Genomic DNA, 18650 nt, shown 5'->3' on the forward strand with positions numbered 1-18650 from the left:
TTGGACCTTTGGTGACCGCAAATCACAGTTTGGTAACCATCATCTAAAACAACAGATAAGCACCGTAAAAAAGAAGTGACAACATATGCATATTTTTTAAAATCCTCTCTCTAATTTTTTCCCCTCTGGTGTTAAGCAGGCAGAAGTAAAACAAACAAAATATCCAGGTGAAAATAGATTTTCTGTCTAGGCAGCTTTTAAGAAGACTGATGAAAAAGCCCGAACCCTTGGCACAGAGAGAGACTGTTCTAGTGAACGGCCCTAGGAAAGGCAACGCTACAGAGTGGAAGGAGGAAAGTAAAAAGGGGTGAGGAATCAGTTCTGGCAGAGGGGAGAGGCTAGGAAACAAACTTCCAAAACCTAGAGTAAAGCCCAGGATGGAAAGAATCAAACAGAGTCAAAGCCAGGTTGTTCTTGAATTTGCACGCACACCGTAAAAGACCTGACCAAGATACTTCTATCATAAGTAAAACCCAAAGGCTTGAATTTATTCAAGCGGTGCACCTTACTTATTTTGTGCACCACCACCAATATGAGTTTGTAGGACCAAAATTCGACTTTGCTACTTTGAGGAAACCTGCACTGCTCAGCACACGGTGCATCCTGCGCCACACAGATACCTTCAAGTGTCTGTTGGATCCGGCAGAACGAACACCCTTCTGACCTGCAGGAAAAAAAGAACAGTTTGAAGCGGATCTGAACCGAATGCTGTTCTATGCATATTTTAAAAAAACCCAACTGAAAACTCGCAAACCTTTCTGTGGCACAGCGATTGTCGCTTTAAAGGATTTATCACACCCCTGACCACATCTGGTTCCTTCAGAGGCTGCTCTGGATGCAAAACAGATACGCTATGAAATAAAACCTACTTTACACCGTAATGTTGCTGCTATTTGTTAACATCTAGCTCTATTACTTTTTTTTTTTTTTAATTCAGTGTAACTTGCTGCACACTCAATGATAGACACTTGATGCAGTTTATTCAGCTCTTGTACTGCAGTTATTTCTTCTGCAAGTTGACCGATTTCAGCGGGTATCTGAACGCTGCCTCATTTCATCTGGGCCAACTATGAAATTTGGAAAGGAGCCAAGTAACCTCGAAAAAAGCACCAAAAAGAATTCATAGTTCTCACTGATGATAATACTTTTTATTAGAAAGAATTACAAAGTGCTTTCCATAGGATTCATTTAATACAGAGTTCTTAAGAAACATGATTTTTCCTTTTTATATGGACAGTTTCGATGTGATGATTTTTCAGTGCAAACAGGGTTCTCCAGGATTCTCTTACACGTAGAGCATCTTCTCTGTACACAGTAGTTCAAACATTTATGCATTTGGCGGGTGTGAAACAGTGCTGAAGAGTCCATCCTTTAAAAAATGGAGGTTATGTAAAAAGCTTTCAATATGTTACACTGACCAACAGGAATTACATCATTTGTCATTTAACACAGATTTAAGGGACATAATTCCTTCATACAGTCCTACACACAGATGCATAAAGGTGCTCTCAGGTCTCTCAAGAATAATAATCATATATAGTAATATAAATAACTATCAATTTTTTCTATATAGACAAAAGTGAAATTTTCTTTCTTTTAAAATGAACCTTCTGCTTTTTCGCTAGGGACATGCTTTGAACACTTTGTGCTTCCTCTGCCTTGGAAGTACACCTGGATGGAAGGAAGAACACAACGCAAGGACTGTTCATCCATTCCCCTCTCACTTTTGGCACACATTTACAACCAGATTTCTTTTCACACATATATGCATCATTTTCATGCATTCCATTTTCCACGCTTGATGTCTGATTCTATCCCAGTCCCCTTTTTTTTCCGTAACTCCTCTTTCCTTTCCTGCAAATGACAGGGAGATAGTACAGCAATAGCACAAAATTAGGGCAGACGATTCAGTGCAAATTCTTATATACAATGGAATGTATGAAACCAAACAGGCGAGGGGTATCTTCCATGCAACACATTATTTTTCTTTTTCATTGTCAGTCAACCAAACTCTATTAGGAGAGATATTTCTTCAGATTTTTAAAAATTAAAAACTTCTATGAAGGACGAGACGTAGTAAGTTACCCTTAAGAGAAACCATATAAAACATACACTGTACGCAGTCTTAGTCCAAAAGTTACCTTTCCCTAGAATATACGTATACAAACACGAACATCAAAAGAACAACTAAAATGACTTCATGAGTGAAAGTCATAGTTATGCACATAATAAAAGGTGACATGCAAATAAACAATTTCCTTACTGAACTTGTCAGTCACACCCTCGGCTCACTGCTCCCCATTCCTTATGCACGGAGCAAAATCACCACTTCAGGAAATACTACACGCCATCTCACAGCACAGTGTCTTTACACACGAGTACTACTGCAACAAGGACATCACAGAGACACTTTTTCCTACAGGAGGAAAGGAATTGGATGAGATCCTCTGAACAGTAACTTGACTGTGGGTAGAAAGGAAGGATTTTTTTTTTTAATGATGAGATGCTTTTGTAGTACAGCCCTTATACAGGAGAAGAATACACATTATAACCCACCATTATTTCTATACAAATATGCAAAGGTGTAAACAGATGTTCTGCTTTCTAAGGGACCTGAAACAAACCCAAAGTTTGCCCCTAGGCACTTGTGAGTACAGAGCTCCTGCCTCTGAGTTCCGCCTGTACTTGCTGTTTGCTTTGGGACCTCCAGCTGCGAGTAACAAACCCCTGTCTCCAGGATCTGTTGTCAAACGTTTCCCTGCCATCGGCATAACTATTCAACTAGGTGCCAATCAACACAGGTTGCCATCTAAATGCACAACTGGGCCTCAGTCCCACTCCCCTGCAGTCCTGCCCGTGCAGCAGAGCCTCTCGCATCCACAGCCAAGGTCACCTGAAGATCTGGAGAGGAGACCTGGCTCCTCAGAAGGTGACTACGCGTTTATTAGAAAAGCAGAGACACGTGTCCACAGATGACATTTAGGCACATAGAGACTTTAAAGGAGCTGGGCCTTCATGTTCACTGCCCTAAGTAACAATTATTTCACAAATAGCAAAGTCTGTAAGGACTGGGGACGAGGGTCCTGGAAATAGAGCCCAGCAACCAACATGATCCATGAGGGCATCCAGGTGCAGGAGCAGGACCACAGAGAAGCCCCCCTTAACTTTAAAAGTCTCTGGATAAGACAGCATTTTCAACTAATCTACTGTTGATCTCTGCTAGTATAAAAATGTTTAGGAAAAAATTCACTGCAAAAAGGCTAAGTAGGTTTCTGTAAATTTCACATCTTCTATTACATTTCTTTAAGTAAATGTATAATTTCACTCTACCATAGGTGAAGTCAATTTTGGAATTAAGTTTCTTACTAAAAGTAATGTCCAGCAAATATTAAATTGATAGCCTATTTAGTAAAGATTCTATCTCATTTTACTGTTTTCCTTGAAATGAACACATTCAACTTGGAAATATTCAATACACCCCTGGTATGGCTCCTGGGGAGCCACAGTGAATTTTGCACCTACTCTTGAATGTATATATCCTATTCTCTGATCTGTGTTGCCCATGATATGCACCTATAGATATGCGCTTTTGTTGCCCAGCGCGGAAATGAATCAGTTAAGACTACTAAACAAAACGACCACCTGATCTTGCCTTGCATGAGGAAACAGGTCTGATTTGCTTACGTACGCAAAGCCTTTAGCTCGCGTTGGGTCCACACTGCAGCAAATTAGGGAAGCGTTAAGAGATCTGGCGTGACACCCCCTCTGGTTGCTTAGACACTTCACACGCGACCCAGGGGAAGCAGACAATATTCCAGCATTGCCGTCTGGAATGGCAACGCTCCAACGCTGCAGCTGTAACTACCTACAGAGTCCGTGAATTAACCAAATATTTACCTTCAGAAGGAGGGCTGCAGGAAAGAGCAAGTATAAAAAAAAAAAAAAAAAAAAGAAAGAATAATAGCAGCAGGAGTCGAGTACATTTCCAAAACCATAGCAGAGCTACATTAGACCATTTGGCCAATACAGGACAGCAATTCCTCCTAAACAACAGCTGAAGCCTTGTGTGAAGTCATTAGTATCAGTATAAAAGCATTTTGCTGGCAAAGCGGGTTTCCTGGGGGAAAGCTTGCTACAAACTACACTAACCAAAGATGCTTTCAGTGTCGGGAAGTTGTATTCACCTTACGAACGTTTGTCATGGTAGGTTTGTTAGCACACCTCCCTTGTGCAGATTTAGCTTTTCAGCAAAAAACTAGCAAATTATGCAGACTCAGGGAACAAACAGCACACAAGCCCCCCCCCCAACAGTGAAACAGGACACTCAAATCAAGTGTCCTCTTAAAAACAGACAGGAAATTTTCACTGTACAAAGCAAGAACGTTAGGGGGGTGAGGAGGGTGGGAACAAAAAGCCAGTCCTTGGACTAAGGCCCCAGAGAGTGCAGAAAACAGTACATTGGACACCATTATATTAAAAACATACATTTTTTTGCCCTTCAGAAACATAGCTGACTTTTCTTAGAATGCATAATTTTGAACGTTGGAAGTTCAGCGAAATGCAATTTGAAGCATTGCAGTTTTTGATATGCCACCCATTTACTTAAGCACATAAAACCACTGACATAGTGACAGTGTCGAAATACATAATCCCAACAGCATCTATAAAATTTTACTGTTGTACATAAATAATGACAAGGCACAGAACAGCAACCAGTCCAAGAGCTTGTAGGCCGAGAAACCAGAGCATAACCCAGAAGAATATAATTATTACAGGTTCTACTATCCGTTCTCCAAAGTACATCCTTGTGAAGCCTATTCTGATAAGGCTTTTGTTTAGTTCACCGAAGAGAGTCCCCATCTTTTTATAGTCATCTATTACAGGTTCCGTGGTGTGGTTTCTTTGTTCTTGCTGGACCTGCAGGCAGATGACAAAATTAGGAAATACGTTGTACAACTGGCTCTTATCACTGTAATTCTGAACAAGCCACAGCTGTTTCTATTCGAATGCATAAAAATAAGATACAAATGCAATAAAGCTACTCCTAAAATCAAGAAACTGAAAACGTTACGTAGCTTGTGACTTTGGTACAACGTTAAGGATGACCCTCACTTGTCCAAATGTGGGACATCTGAAGAGATGGCACAAACAAATGACAGCCTGTCTCCCCTCCAGATGCCGCTCTAGAAGGGTAAAGCTCTCTATGTAGGTCATACATCTTACCTGTCTCTGCAATATGGATGACAGGGCAACCAAAACGGAATGCGATGCCTGTGATTTCAGGGAGGGGATTTGACTGAAGTAGATTTGTTATCAATTATTTCCAGAATATCTTCAGAACCACAAGAATGACACAAAACTATTACGCGCAAACCATAGTATTTCACACCAAAGCACAGGGAACTGCAGGGCTACTATCACCACTGACAGAGGGGCCCTGCATTCGACCAGGAAGAAGGCAAACATCTACCCTGATGTTGGCGTAGAAAGCTGTGAAAGGCAGGCAAAGGAAGACAGACCCAAGGACCACACAGACGCAAAGTGGTGGTACGAAGCAGCAAAGGGGAGGGGAAACAAGTTCTGCACTTTTCCCAAAAAGAAAAACAATGGGGCAAATGCATAGGAGAGCAGAATCACATCTTTAGATGAAGATGCCGTGTTTGAATATCACTGCAGAAAACACGCGACTCTTTCAACATGCAAACTGTAACTGGATTAGAGCTTGAGATCCCATCCCTCCTTCCCCAGTGTCCAGAGATCCTTCACACAAAAGCTCATTGCCTTGTGTTTTGGTATGACAGGGTGAACACGCTTTCAAGAGGATGAACGTGAATTTTCTAATCCTTCCACTAGGCAGCAATGAAAACACGTGCTCATCAATATTTCAGTCAACTGATCGATAGGGTCCAACAAATTGCCTGCAAACTCGAGGTGCAATTAGTCTGCTCCTGGATTCAAAGCAAACACGTATCTTTAGTTCTGTCTTCAAGGATGAAAGCTATTCCGCGCCCCTGGTTGCACAGGATGGTCTCGGTGGAGAAACAAAAGTTCCCTCCCACAGATGTGCCAGACTCTATACTAGATATCAAGTAATAAAGTGAATCCCCATTCCCACAGAAAAACACCCAGGAAAGACCAAAGGAAGCTAATATTTTTTTTTTAAGGCCACGATACAGAACCTTCTGAGTGAAGGGAGGTTAGGTAACGCACCACAGCTGCTACTGAAAACCCCCCAACAAATCCCCTACAGTCCCTCAGCCCCATGTGCTCGGGTACGTTTTTTATTTGCTTATTCAGAAAGATTTTGGTTACTGAATCCCAGAAAGGGAGGGGCGCAGGAAGCCTGAAGAGCAATGAATATTGTATTCAATTTTTCCACGGTTCTACAAAGAAGCCTGAACGTGGAGAACTGCAGTGCCGGAGGTTACATACGGACAGCCACCGCCCCCTCTGTTTCCAGCCCACTTCTCAGCCCAGGTCATTTTCTCCACCTTGCTGGATATGGAAACCCCAGTTTTCAGCATTTTTGCTTTAACTGTGCTTTATTTAATCCAAATAAATGTTGACTCCTCTTTAATACCCGTGTTTCAGGATTAGTCTTTTCAAGAAGGGCAGTCCCGCCCTGGGAACACAGCGTCATTACAGGAACTCTCACCCCTCTATTCCCAAAGAGCACAAGGAGACAAACATGCCATTAGCCTAAGTGGCATGTTGATCACAACAATTAGGGACAAGAAAAAGGGTATGCCGAGAAGGGGAAATACATTTATTTGCTTCCCGCAGGCAGAGATCACCAGGAACACGTGCCTACAGGATGATGGTGGAGGGGATGAGAGACCACTTCTGAGAGAAACAGCGTGTGCAGGAGGAATCTCTGTCTTCTAACAAAGTAGCTTAGGCTTTGAGCCAGGGGCCAGCACAAGCAGGAGAGGGAAAACAACCCAATTGCTGCTTTGCCTCTGGATTATTAGTGGTACTCAGGAAGGTGCTGGAAGCCTTCGCACAGGGCAAGGGGAGGGCAGCACTTGCAAGGAGGCCACCAGCCGGCACGCTTCCACGAGCTCCATCTCACCAGCCCAGCGAAGCACGATGGACAGTATGTGCCCACATTGATGTCTCTCCTGGTACGGGGCAGCTGTAGGACACGGGATTTCCCTAGCAGCCCCCTTCTGCTTCGGTAAACTAACAGCAAGATGCTGCACAGCAGGCTACAGAATAAATGTCACCTTACATAGGCTGTCCAGGTATTATTTTTTTTTTAAAATTATTATTTTATTTTTTTTTAAAGCAAAACTTTATCTCACCCTCTCCTTCTCAAACAAGGGTAGATTCATAAATCCCTACAGCAATTACACACGGAGACTGACAAGTGTGTGTTTAATTACAAAAGAAGCGTCTTTTTTTTCCAAAATATTTTGGAGACCTTACAAAGCCTTTCAGAATCATCATGGAAATTCTCAAATTTTCAAAGTCTGCTTCAGTTAATTCGGGCCGAGTACGTCTCGCTTCAGGCAACTCGTCAAAAAACAAGTGAAGTTGAAAACAGATGATGAGCCATAAAACACAGATGGCATATTTTTCTTTAATATTGCATCATGTTTCACATGCTGGACAAATATGTTTCTTCAAAAGGTATAGCTGAAATAGAACCATTAGGGCAAACACCAGTAGCGTTACAATACCCCAAATTGCTAAAAAATATTAAATAAGCTTTAATATCGCAGCTAGATGTTCTCTCACTAATTTTCAGGGTGACAGTAAAATGGCATACAGTCCCACATGTGTGCCAGTAGCTCTCAAACCATATCCTTAGAACTAAATACTCCCTCCCCCCCCTCCAAGTACTTTTCCAAACATTGTAAGAAATTGGCTATCTTCAGCAAGCATACAGTTCCCAGCTGACTTTTAATTTCCACAGGATTATTTCCATACTAAATCTTCCTGAATCGGCCTGAAGCGAGACAGAAACTACTGTGACAGAAAAAAAATGCGGAAAGAGGAATGTACCCATTCTGAGCTCCCCTCCCCAACAAAACAGAACTTCCTCATTTAAAAGCAAAAGAAGTTTCTGTTTCAAAATTGCTAGTTACAAAACCAACACCCCAGCCTTGGCTTCATAACTTTTGAGGGTTTTTTTTGTGTATCGAGAGGGAGCAGAGGGAATTTCTTGACCCACACCAGCCCCAGAAAAAGCATGATTTCCAAGCCTTTACAGCAGCTCTCCTCACCGCTAACACGGGCTTTGTGGGGGGCACCCCCACACCTCATTTGCCACAACTCGGGAACATAAGAGATGTCTACTCCATCTGCAGTAATTTGTTTGCCTTTCCTCGCTCTTTGAAAGACAGGAGCGATGAAGAAATTCAGAGGGACAGTGGAGAGCGTTTGTTTCCTAACCTAATGTTTCTTATCAAATTGCTGTAATGAATTACTCCTTACCATAATTTAAATTAATTTTAAATCTAAGTGATTTTATTTCAGCCATACTGGGATTATCAATGCCCTTAAAGCAAATTACACTAGCAGATTCCTTTATACAGATGTACAGCCACTGTGCATAACTTCATTGCCTCAATTTCCGTTTTTATTTTGTATTACTTAAATGCCTTCATATAGTGTAACAATTATTTTTTCATTAAAAAGATATTTCATAGAATCGTAGAATAGTTTGGGTTGGAAGGGACCTTTAAAGATCATCTAGGCCAACCCAACTGCAATGAGCAGGGACATCTTCTACCAGATCAGGTTGCTCAAAGCCCCATCCAAACTGACCTTGAATGTTTTCAGGGATGGGGCATCTACCACCTCTCTGGGCAACATGTTACAGCATTTCACCACCCTCATTGTAAAAAATTTCTTCTTTATGTCTAGTGTAAATCTACCCTGTTTTAATTTAAAACCGTTACCCCTCAACCTATCAGTACACTCCCTGATACAGAGTCCCTCCCCATCTCTCCTGTAGGCACTGGAAGGCGCAATAAGGTCTCCCTGGAGCCTTCTCTTCTCCAGGCTGAACAACCCCAATTCTCTCAGCCTGTCCTCATAGGAGAGGTGCTCCAGCCTTCTGATCATCCATCTTCATGGCCCTTCTCCAGACTCACTCCAACAGGTCAACATCATTCTTATGCTGGGGGCTCCAGACACGGACACAGTATTCCACACTTAATTTCATATTTGGTTTCTATTTTTTAAAGTGTCTCATCTGTCCCGTTGCTCAGCACATATGCACAATGTTCTTCACAAGCCTACTGCAGAACCCGAGGGTTCCCATCAAGCACCCCATTTTCTCGTGCTTTTTCAGATGTTTGGTAAGATTTCCCTCCCTATTCAAAAGGGCATATTTTCATCAGCAAAGCTGTTGTCTGCTGTCTCCCACTGTTTACTGGCAGAAAGTCAGAACCTGAAGATCCAAACTCTGAAAAACTTTACTACGGAAACTTCGTAACCAGATTTACCCAGCTGTTATGGCCAAATGGCTTTGGGGCTTGGATGCCTTAAGTGTAACCATGACATACTCTGTCAGATACAAGATGCCATAAAAGGACCTTTTTTCAAGATTAAAGTCTCTGAGGAGGTTGCAGAGGAGGTAGTTAAGTGCAAGTTCTGTCCACTTCTAGCACAGCTGGTGCTCCTGTGTCCCTGAAGTGCTTCTGAAAAAAAAGTCCCACGTAATTGAATGTTTTCCTGGACTAGCTTTAAAACAATAGTGAAGGTAAAGTCAACTCAGCCTACTGAACCCAACGAACACCCGGTTGTGGCTTTTTACCAGTTATGTTTGTCATCAACATAACACACAAAATTACGTGTGTTCTGACCACTAACTACCTTTGCTTATGGCAAACTTCCACCACATTTGCTCAAATTCACTGCTGCCTAAATTCAGAAAAGCACTTGGTAAGTCACAATCAGAGGCTACTTCTTGCTTATCCCCTTGCCATCAAGGGTGTTTTGACTACACAGAGAAACACAAGAACTCATCAAAACATACCTCCCACAAAGAAGCCATCTTTGCAGTGATTCACACGGTACTTCCTAGGAGAGGATAAGGTTAGCACAGAACTTTCCACCATCATTTAAGGCTAATCCCTGTCTGCACCTTCAAAATATAATGTAGCCAGTCCGAGGTCTTTTCCCTTCAAATTGCTGGGAGCACACAATTCCTGCCCCTGACCATTTACAGATCACACCAAATAACTTTGCCAAGGCCTCAGAGGGTGCAGAACACAGATGGATGTGAAGGGGAGATGAACCTACCCAACTTGCTGGGGAAGTTAATTTCTTGTTGCTAAACAAAGATAGCAGAGAAGCAGAGATTTGGCATTTCTTTTTTCTGCTATCAGCAACGCTAGCTCACTCAAGGACAGTATCAACGATGTCCTTACACAAAGGCTAGATGTCCTTACACAGCATGGCCAACAAGCTCTGCCTGGAAGTCCCTGCAGCTTCTCCTAGGGGCACAGCATGGCCACTGCTGCAGCATTTTCCTTGCCAAACGATGTAGCCCAGTGCCCAATCTCAGGGCACCCCACGCTTGCAGGACGCAGTGGATTTGCTGGCCACACGCAGATGACACGCAACAAACTACTGCAACACCTATGTGCGGGTGAATCTCTGTGTGCTCAGGGCTGCTGTCCCCACCAGAACAACCTGGGCCTCACAGGGCTCATCCCTGGAATGAAGAAAGTGGTCTGAAAGGAGCGACTCAAGCAGCGCCTGGAAGAAAGAGAGCCCTGCCTCATCACAGGTGCCCCCGCTGCAAAGCTAGCGTGATGGGTGAGGTGCTACGGGGCCACCAGGACAGGCAGCCATCAGCTGGATGACTTGTCTGGGAGGACCACAAACTGAACAGCTCTGAAGTGACCGCAACATTTCTCAGTCCTGCAATCCCACCAGCTGTGAGGAGAACAGGAGTAGTTACAGTTCTGCCTTCCAGGCGTTTCACCTCCTAAAGCAGCAGCTTGGTCCTGAGTTTTCCGCACTTACCCTAAGGAACTTGAGACTGTTTGTTTGGTTTTAGATTTTTTCATGTGCGTGGAAAAACAAAATCCCAAGTAACTGACTTGAGTGAAATAACTGGATGAAGTTCAAAAGCCTTCATTCTGTGGGAGGAGAGAGGGGGTGAACATAAGCAACCTGCTTCACCTGAAGATTCAGGATAAAAAAAAAAAAATAATTCCATTCGACTACTCTGAAGGGACAAGATTCTTCAAAACAAACCAAACAACATCTCTCTTCCAATTTTTCTTGATTAATAAATTGAAGAAACCCCAGCAGTGTTCTGTTGCTCAGACAACTTGAAAAATTCCCACCCCACACTCAACTTGACAACAGCACCAGGCTGACCGTTTCTCTTTTCTTGCCTCAGCTGCCCCAAAGGGGCATTACACAAATGTGAACTGCAGCAATGAAGGAGAAAAGTCCAATGGATTGAGAAGATAATTGCTCTCCATGTAAAAGCTTGTGATTTTAGAGTAAAAAAAAAAAAAATTGCTGGTGGACAAAGGCAGCAAAGAGAGAGAGGAGTAGGAAACGCTTATCCACAAAATTAATCTCCACCACAGAAAAGCAGCAATGTCTCCAAATTGTAGCATGCCTCAGATCACAGTTGGTCACATTTACAGTTATAAAAGAAATAAAAAGAGACAGCATATTTAAGAGAATTATTTCCATGTCAGATAGGAAAGAAACCTCTCGAGTTTAGTAGCAAACGTGTGTTTAACGACATCTAAATGAAACGTTAAGAAAAAGCGTAATATAGAAATGCAGGGATATCACATTTACATACCCACCCGCACATTTTCCTTTTTTTTTTTTTCCCCTCAAGTAAAAAGTTTCCTCTGCAGTATTTAACTGCTCACTATCTATTTTACTCCAGTCAGGGTTATTTTTACTGCAGGGAACAGGTGGTGTATCTGATAGCTGAAGCCCATAGACACTTAAATGTCAAAAAAGCCACTGAGATGTGACTTTAAGAACAGGCTTACTTACTGAAAAATACGTCTATATTTTTGAAAGCTGGAGCATTAACGTTCAGAAGAGAGAGTCTCACAAAGTTATCTCTTTTTAGAGGATGCAAACTAAAACTGAAAACGCTTCAAGCTCAATCTTACAGAAAAATATGAGAAGAAAGTGAGCAGATGACAGAGACCAGGACGGAAGAAGCCGCAAGTTCCCTCCCCTCCAAAATAAGAGGCCAACTTCTGCTGGGTGCAGACGGGGACACAGCTACAGATATTCGATGGTTAGGTAGCCAGCAGTGTAAGTCCCGGAGGAACGAATTACCTCGTCTTGCCGGTGCTCAGCCATCCGACCGGCCGGCGTATGGCCACGGAGAGGCTTTGGAGAGTTGCAGCCAACGGCAAGTTCCCAGGTGGTGGCCTCCCCTTTCTGGGAGCCACAGCCTCACGCGCTGCCGGGTGCCAGCGGCAACCCCGAGACACACGGGCTGGCCGGGTGCAGCCTCTCTGCCTCCTACTCCTCCACACATGCAAACTAGATGGTTTCGTTACTAGTAACACCTGGCACGTGACCAGGATCTCACCCTGCTTTCTCAAACTTAAAAAAAGATTTCTTATGTTTAATTAAAAGAAAGTGAAGTTTGCCCAAGAAAGGCAAATTGGAAATTTTTCTGATTTTCTTCCTCTTCTGCTATAGCAGGAGGGAAGGGTATCCCTTCGCATCCTTTGCTAGCTGTGAAACTAACGATTTGACCTTGTAAATGTAAGCAGTAAAAAGATCTTGACACTCAGCCAACTAACTATTAAGACAACAAAATTAATTTGAACTGTCTGGAGAAAAAAAAACAAAGCCCAAACAAAACAGGTTCATTTCCCTAGGCTAATTTAAATCTGGTATTTAAATATGAGAAGACTGATAGATTAGGAAGTGAGAGGAAAAAAAATAAATCATACCTCACTTCCAGATGAAAAACAAGACAGAGAGAAACTCAGTTTAACTTAGTTAAAGCGGGGGGGGGGGAAGAAGGAAATGCAAGAAAACTAGAAAAATTCTTACTACCAAAAGTACTTTACAACAGCTGCCAATAAAAATGACATACTTAAAGGGAGTTTAAATAAAAAAAAATAAAATAAATCACAAACCAAAGATTGGGTTAAGGTTCGTTTTATAGCAAGAATCTAGATGCCATCTATAAAATAGAAACAAGATGTTTCTATAGAAACAAGCAACAACATAAGAAAAGCAACTGCACCGTATTCGCTTCAGTCAGCTTTTACAGCAACTCCACTTCAGCATCAACAGTTGCTGAAACCAACTCTGAAATACCAGAGGCAGTTTTGTGTTAAGGAGCTGAAAAGGCTTTTCCAGATCCTGAGCTTGTGCCTGGGCAGAGCGGAGGCGGCTTCAGGAGCAACAGAGGCTTCCCTCGACAAACTGGGTTTGAGTCCCATCATTTCAGGAGGAAGTTTCCCCACTAATACGGCACCAGATGAGAGTGTCACCGACAAGAACCCAGCCCGCATGGGTGGGAGGGAGAGGAACCCTTCCTGCCCCCATGCTAAGAACTGCTGCCTCCCTCCCTGTTTTAGGCTGCTCTCTGCACTCTTCCTGATGCTCCTACTACTGCCCCTTTCACTCAATCCCAGCCGTGCTGCAATTTTACATAGAGACTAGATTAAAAGCAATTTCTAAACCATCTTTTCCTTACACCTGCAACACGTAATTTCCACAGGATTTTGTTTATCGCTGTTCTCCTACTAAAACTGGTCAGCTTGACCCAGCCAAAGGTTTGCAATCCACCGTGGTATCAAGGCACTGGCTTGCTGAAAAGCAACAAACAGCTGTTAATTTTGCCTTTTAAGGAGAAGAAATTTCTATTTGCTTCTATCTCCAGAATACTTTTTTTCCTTTAAGGAAAAGGGATCTTCCCATTATTCAAGCAAAGCATGCTATCCTATCTACTGCAGGTGCTACAGCTACGTCTGAAGGGGTTTTATTGTTTTTCTTCACATGCTGTCAAGCCTCAGAAAACCCACTACAACTTTTTAGAAAGTTGTTATCACTTATTACTGAACATCTGCAGCAGAGTTAAATCATTTGTAGAGCCAGAACAAATTTGGGATTAAGCCCTCCCTTGTCAGGTACTACTATTTTCAGTTCAGGCACAAATCCCAACAACTGCAAGCAGGAGAAACCTACAATTTTCAGATTATCTCAGTGTGGAATAAATTTGAAATAGGTCTCTAGCCTTAGGCACCACAGTTTCCACACATACCATATACTTTAAAACATTCTTGGCCTCTACTGACTTACGACTGAAATGGTACGGTTCCAGGCAACACGGCACACATCCATCCTACAGTCCAATGAACGAACAATGAAACATTTACATGAGGGATACCACAAGGTTGTTAATATTATCCTCTAGTTTTGTTTCTGCTCATTCTTTCCATACTGGAGAAATACTAGTGATAATGGAAACTTTTTCCAAAAGTTCAGGACTTGAACTTAGCTAAGACACCCATACCTCTTCAACATAATTCTCAATGGGCGACACCAAAAACCTTTTGTAATAGCTTCTCTAAATTTGAACCCATCTACTACAAGATAAAATACTCCACTTCTAGCAATAAAACACTGCTCAAAACAGTAATAAAACATCCCAAAGGGTTACAAACAAAGGTGACTGTCTAAGCTAATTTATCTACTTGCGAATACATGTATTGCATTAACTCTGCATTTAGACATTTTCTAGGAGAAGTGTTGGTTCTAGCTCAGCTGTCAGATAGCACTTTGGATTCTACGTATCCCAAACCAGCGTGAGATGGAGAGGTCCTGGCCTCACTGGGGCAACTGGGAATTTTGCCATTGCCTTCAACTGAGATTACAAGAGCCTACACCCCATTACAGCCCAGACAGACAATTTACAGAGCAGAGCCACAGCTTTCAGGAACTCTGTCTGCTGTTAACACAGCGCGGCCTCAAAGTCCCTATGGATGGAGCGGGTGCTGTGTCTCCTGCTCACACCACCTCATGCCCTCCTGTAACGCAGAGCTTTTGCCTCACCTTTTATTACTATACGCTCACATGTGTTCCACCTTTCCATTCTTATTTCGTGGTTTAATTTATAGGTGTCGATGAGACTTAGACTGCAGTAATATGACAAAGGCTAACCTATTTTAGAAAGCGGGTTAGGGAAGGAGATTTGAGGGCCTTAACTCTAGCGACATTGAAACTACAGGACAACTTGTGGGCCTGACTAATAACTATCAACAGTTAGGAAAAAAATCACGAGGTCACAGGGTGAAGCGGCAACTTACTCCCATGGCTTCAGGAGCAGATGAATCTTTCGGTGCCTTCACATACCACTTGTGAACACCAGCAACGCGACACAAGGGAGGTGGAAGAAACTACCCAGGTTCTGCAGCGCTTCGAAGACTAAAGTAAGGGTAATTATTCCCATCTTTGCATGCAAACCTACGAAGGATGTTAATCGCACTATCACCCAGTTCAGCTTTTAAATCTAACCACTGAAGCAGGTAATTCTACGGTCTGTTGCAATAGTGAATTCCAAGGGCTATGTATAGCATTTAGTAACAGATCCTTCTATTCTTTTAAAAATGTACCTGTCAGTAATTTCATTAAGCATGTCCTCGCTAACAAAATAATAGGCTTCAATAGAAAATTAAAGACAGATGGTTTGGCATTAAATAAATGGGTTTATTTCCTACCAAGTACTGTCTTTTAAAAAAATTCTTAGAGGGTGTAATCATTATTATTTACATCCTGCTTGCCAGGAATGTATTATTTTAGCATTATGTTACTAGGTATGATGTTACACAAACTTAAGTTTATTTTGGAGGAAATGGGGAAAAAAAACAAATCACACCCAGGCTACCAGCCCCAGATCCTCACCTAAAACAAAAGCTCTCAGAAAAGGCCAAAGGATTTGCACTCACACGGGCTTTACTTTACACCGGCTGAGAGAAGTAAGAGTGTACACTGCCATAAAAGCAGATTTTGACCCATTTCTTTTGCATGGCACATAACATGAAGGCGGCGCCCACATGTATACTTCAGAAGAGAATGCGAAACAGGGAAGCACAGGCACAAGCAATTACATTACCAGCACAAACACCCTCAGCAAACACAGCAGCAAGGCCAGGCCTCCACGAGGGACGCCAGGTGAGCACCCAGCCTGGAAACAGCATTCCTGCCCGCTGGAATGGCAGGGTTCAGCAAGAGCTGCTCCTCCACGAGAGCATAAGGGCAGGGGAATCCATTATTTAGAGAGAAATCTGGACACATACACGAAAGCAAAAAAAGCGACAGCACATGACGAGGCTCAATGATCCAGGAGCCCTCCCAAATCAAGCTACGTGCCTGTGCTTCTCTTCAACAAGAGAATCTGGGACTTTTCTGTCAAAGCTTGCAGCAAGTGTATGTACTGCTAAACCCTCACCTAGCTTTCCTCTTCCCTACACATTGAAATAAAATACTCCTATTTATTCATCAAATCATGATTATTTACATATATATTCACATTCTAGATGTATATTAAATAAAGGCAACTGATATTCCTTATTTCCAAACCTAGTTTATTATCTGTCCAGCTGCTGGCACCTCAGTATGCAGAAAAAATACTCCACACTATAACAGTGAAATATTTCCCATAAACAGGAAGGATTATTTCTTTCTTTTCTCACAGTCCGTTTAATATTTCTGCCTCACTATCCTAACGTTGTGCCTCAACTTGTCAGAAAGGGCCACGATCACTACCTGTGCCCAAGAAGAGTGGGAAGACAGTTTCTCTGCCAAGCGTGCCAGTGGCCACCCAAGAGGCACCTTTACCAGCTTCATTTTAAAATGCATTTAGGCAACATTGGAAAGCAGTTCCTCAGCCCGCACCATCCCCTGAAAGCACACCGACGCACTCGCCACCGAGAGGGAAGCGGTGGGAACCTGCAGGGAGCGAGGAGTTACAACCAGTTTGAGAGCAGCAACATCTGAGATGACCTGATGCCACTTTTTTCACCTCGCTTTTCAGGTAAGGAAGACAGCAGCCAGAACCAGGAAATATTTCAGACTTCTCCTCCCGCAATATCCCGCAACAGGGCTTGTGGACACTAAGTAGGGAACTGCTGCACCTCTCAGAGCATCTGGCCTTACCCTACATTCAGGTAGGTGTCCTGCACTGCACAATTTTTTTTTAGAAAAAGGGACAAGGTAAATGCACTGACTTACATAAATGGTCACCAAGTGAATTCTCAAGTAGCAGCGTCTTTCAGAAGTGGCCTGCTCCTAGCTGTAGTGTCAGGCAAGTACTACCAGACACTTGCAAATATTTAGCTATTCTAGCTGTGAAAGGGCTCCCTTATGGTTGAGTGCACTCAGGACTGTCTTGTAAGATTTTTCAACAGAAATAATTAACAACTTAAACAAATCTGGAAATTGCTTTGGGATGTACTCCAGCAGCTCTGTTTGCCCCTGTGCAATTATCAGTGCTAGTGCATTTCTCTTACTTAACCGCTCAAGGCATTCAGAGGGGATCGTTACATTGGAGTATCGAATACGAAGAAGGTTGTGTTCTTTTTCTCTTTAAATGAAACATCAATAAAGGTGCATTACGAGCACTGCCTTTGTCTGAGCGCGGGCGCAAGACGCTGCCTGCAAAACAAAGAGCGCGTGGAAAGCCATTTCGCAATTAACAACAGAGAAATGTACGCGGCCCCTTTCATTTTTTCATTTCCTAAGCAAGAAGCCCGCTTCCACCCACCGTGCCCCCAACCCGCATGCCCTGGAGAAGGCGGACGGGTTAAAATACGAGTTGGGTTTGGTTTTTTTTTTTTTTTTTTTTATCTCCTCCGACTGCGATACATTCTGCTCCATAAGTAACAAAGAGACTGAAAGCTTAAAACATTGAAGCGGACAAGGGTAAGTAGAAGAAAGGGAATCCCGGGGGCGGCCCACAGCAACCCAGTTACTTCCAGCGCGGATGCTGCGCGGGGACCACCCCTGGACATCGGCTCCCACCCCCTTCCACGCGGGATAAGCGTCTCGGAGGGAAGCACGGGGGAGGGGGGGGAAGGATACCCCAGCATCATCCAGGGGTAACCCCACGACCCCCGAGAGGAGGGGGAAACGCCACGGAAGATGAACCAAAACGGCGTTTAGGGTTTATCCCTTGCCCGACGGCAGCCCCGGGGATGGGGCGGGACGCCGGCGGGGAGGGTGGGGGGGGCGTTCGCCCCCCCCACCCTCCCCGCCGGCGTCCCGCCCCATCCCCGGGGCTGCCGTCCCGCTTTCCCAGACCCACCGACACCCACCTGCTCCTCCGGTCGCCGCCGGTACCGGGCGGAGGCCGCCTCCCCCGCTTCCCGCTCGCATTCCCCGAGCGGCGAGGGCGGCGGCGGCAGCAGCAGCAGCTCCGCCGCCGAGCCCATGGCTCCCTCTCTCCCTCTCTCCTCCCCGCCGCTACCGCCTCGGCGGGGCGGGACCGTCACGGGGTGCCGGGGAGCGGCGGGAGGGCGGGGAGCCGGGGGAGGAGGCGGCCCCTGGCACCGGGGATGCGGGGGCCCCGGGGAGGGAAGGAGGGAGGGAGGAGGAGGATGCGACTGCTGGGCGACCGCCCCAAAGCGGGAGCCACCGAGAGCCTTCAGCTGGAGAACGGCTTGCTGCTAATTAAAGCACCC

General features: G+C 44.0%; 1 protein-coding gene across 1 annotated transcript; it reads right to left on the reverse strand.

The window, feature by feature from the left end:
* Nucleotides 1–1130: 1130 nt before the first annotated feature.
* Nucleotides 1131–18463, reverse strand: FAM241A (family with sequence similarity 241 member A). The gene is made up of 2 exons (XM_074589355.1): nucleotides 18285–18463; nucleotides 1131–4917 (listed from the first exon to the last, which is right to left on the reverse strand). Exons 1-2 carry the CDS (start codon nucleotides 18399–18401, stop codon nucleotides 4672–4674), a joined length of 363 nt encoding a protein of 120 aa, XP_074445456.1. The 5' UTR covers nucleotides 18402–18463; the 3' UTR covers nucleotides 1131–4671.
* Between the last annotated feature and the right edge of the window lie 187 nt (nucleotides 18464–18650).

This window comes from Larus michahellis, chromosome 5, assembly GCF_964199755.1.
Source record: "Larus michahellis chromosome 5, bLarMic1.1, whole genome shotgun sequence".
Lineage (NCBI taxonomy): Eukaryota > Metazoa > Chordata > Aves > Charadriiformes > Laridae > Larus > Larus michahellis.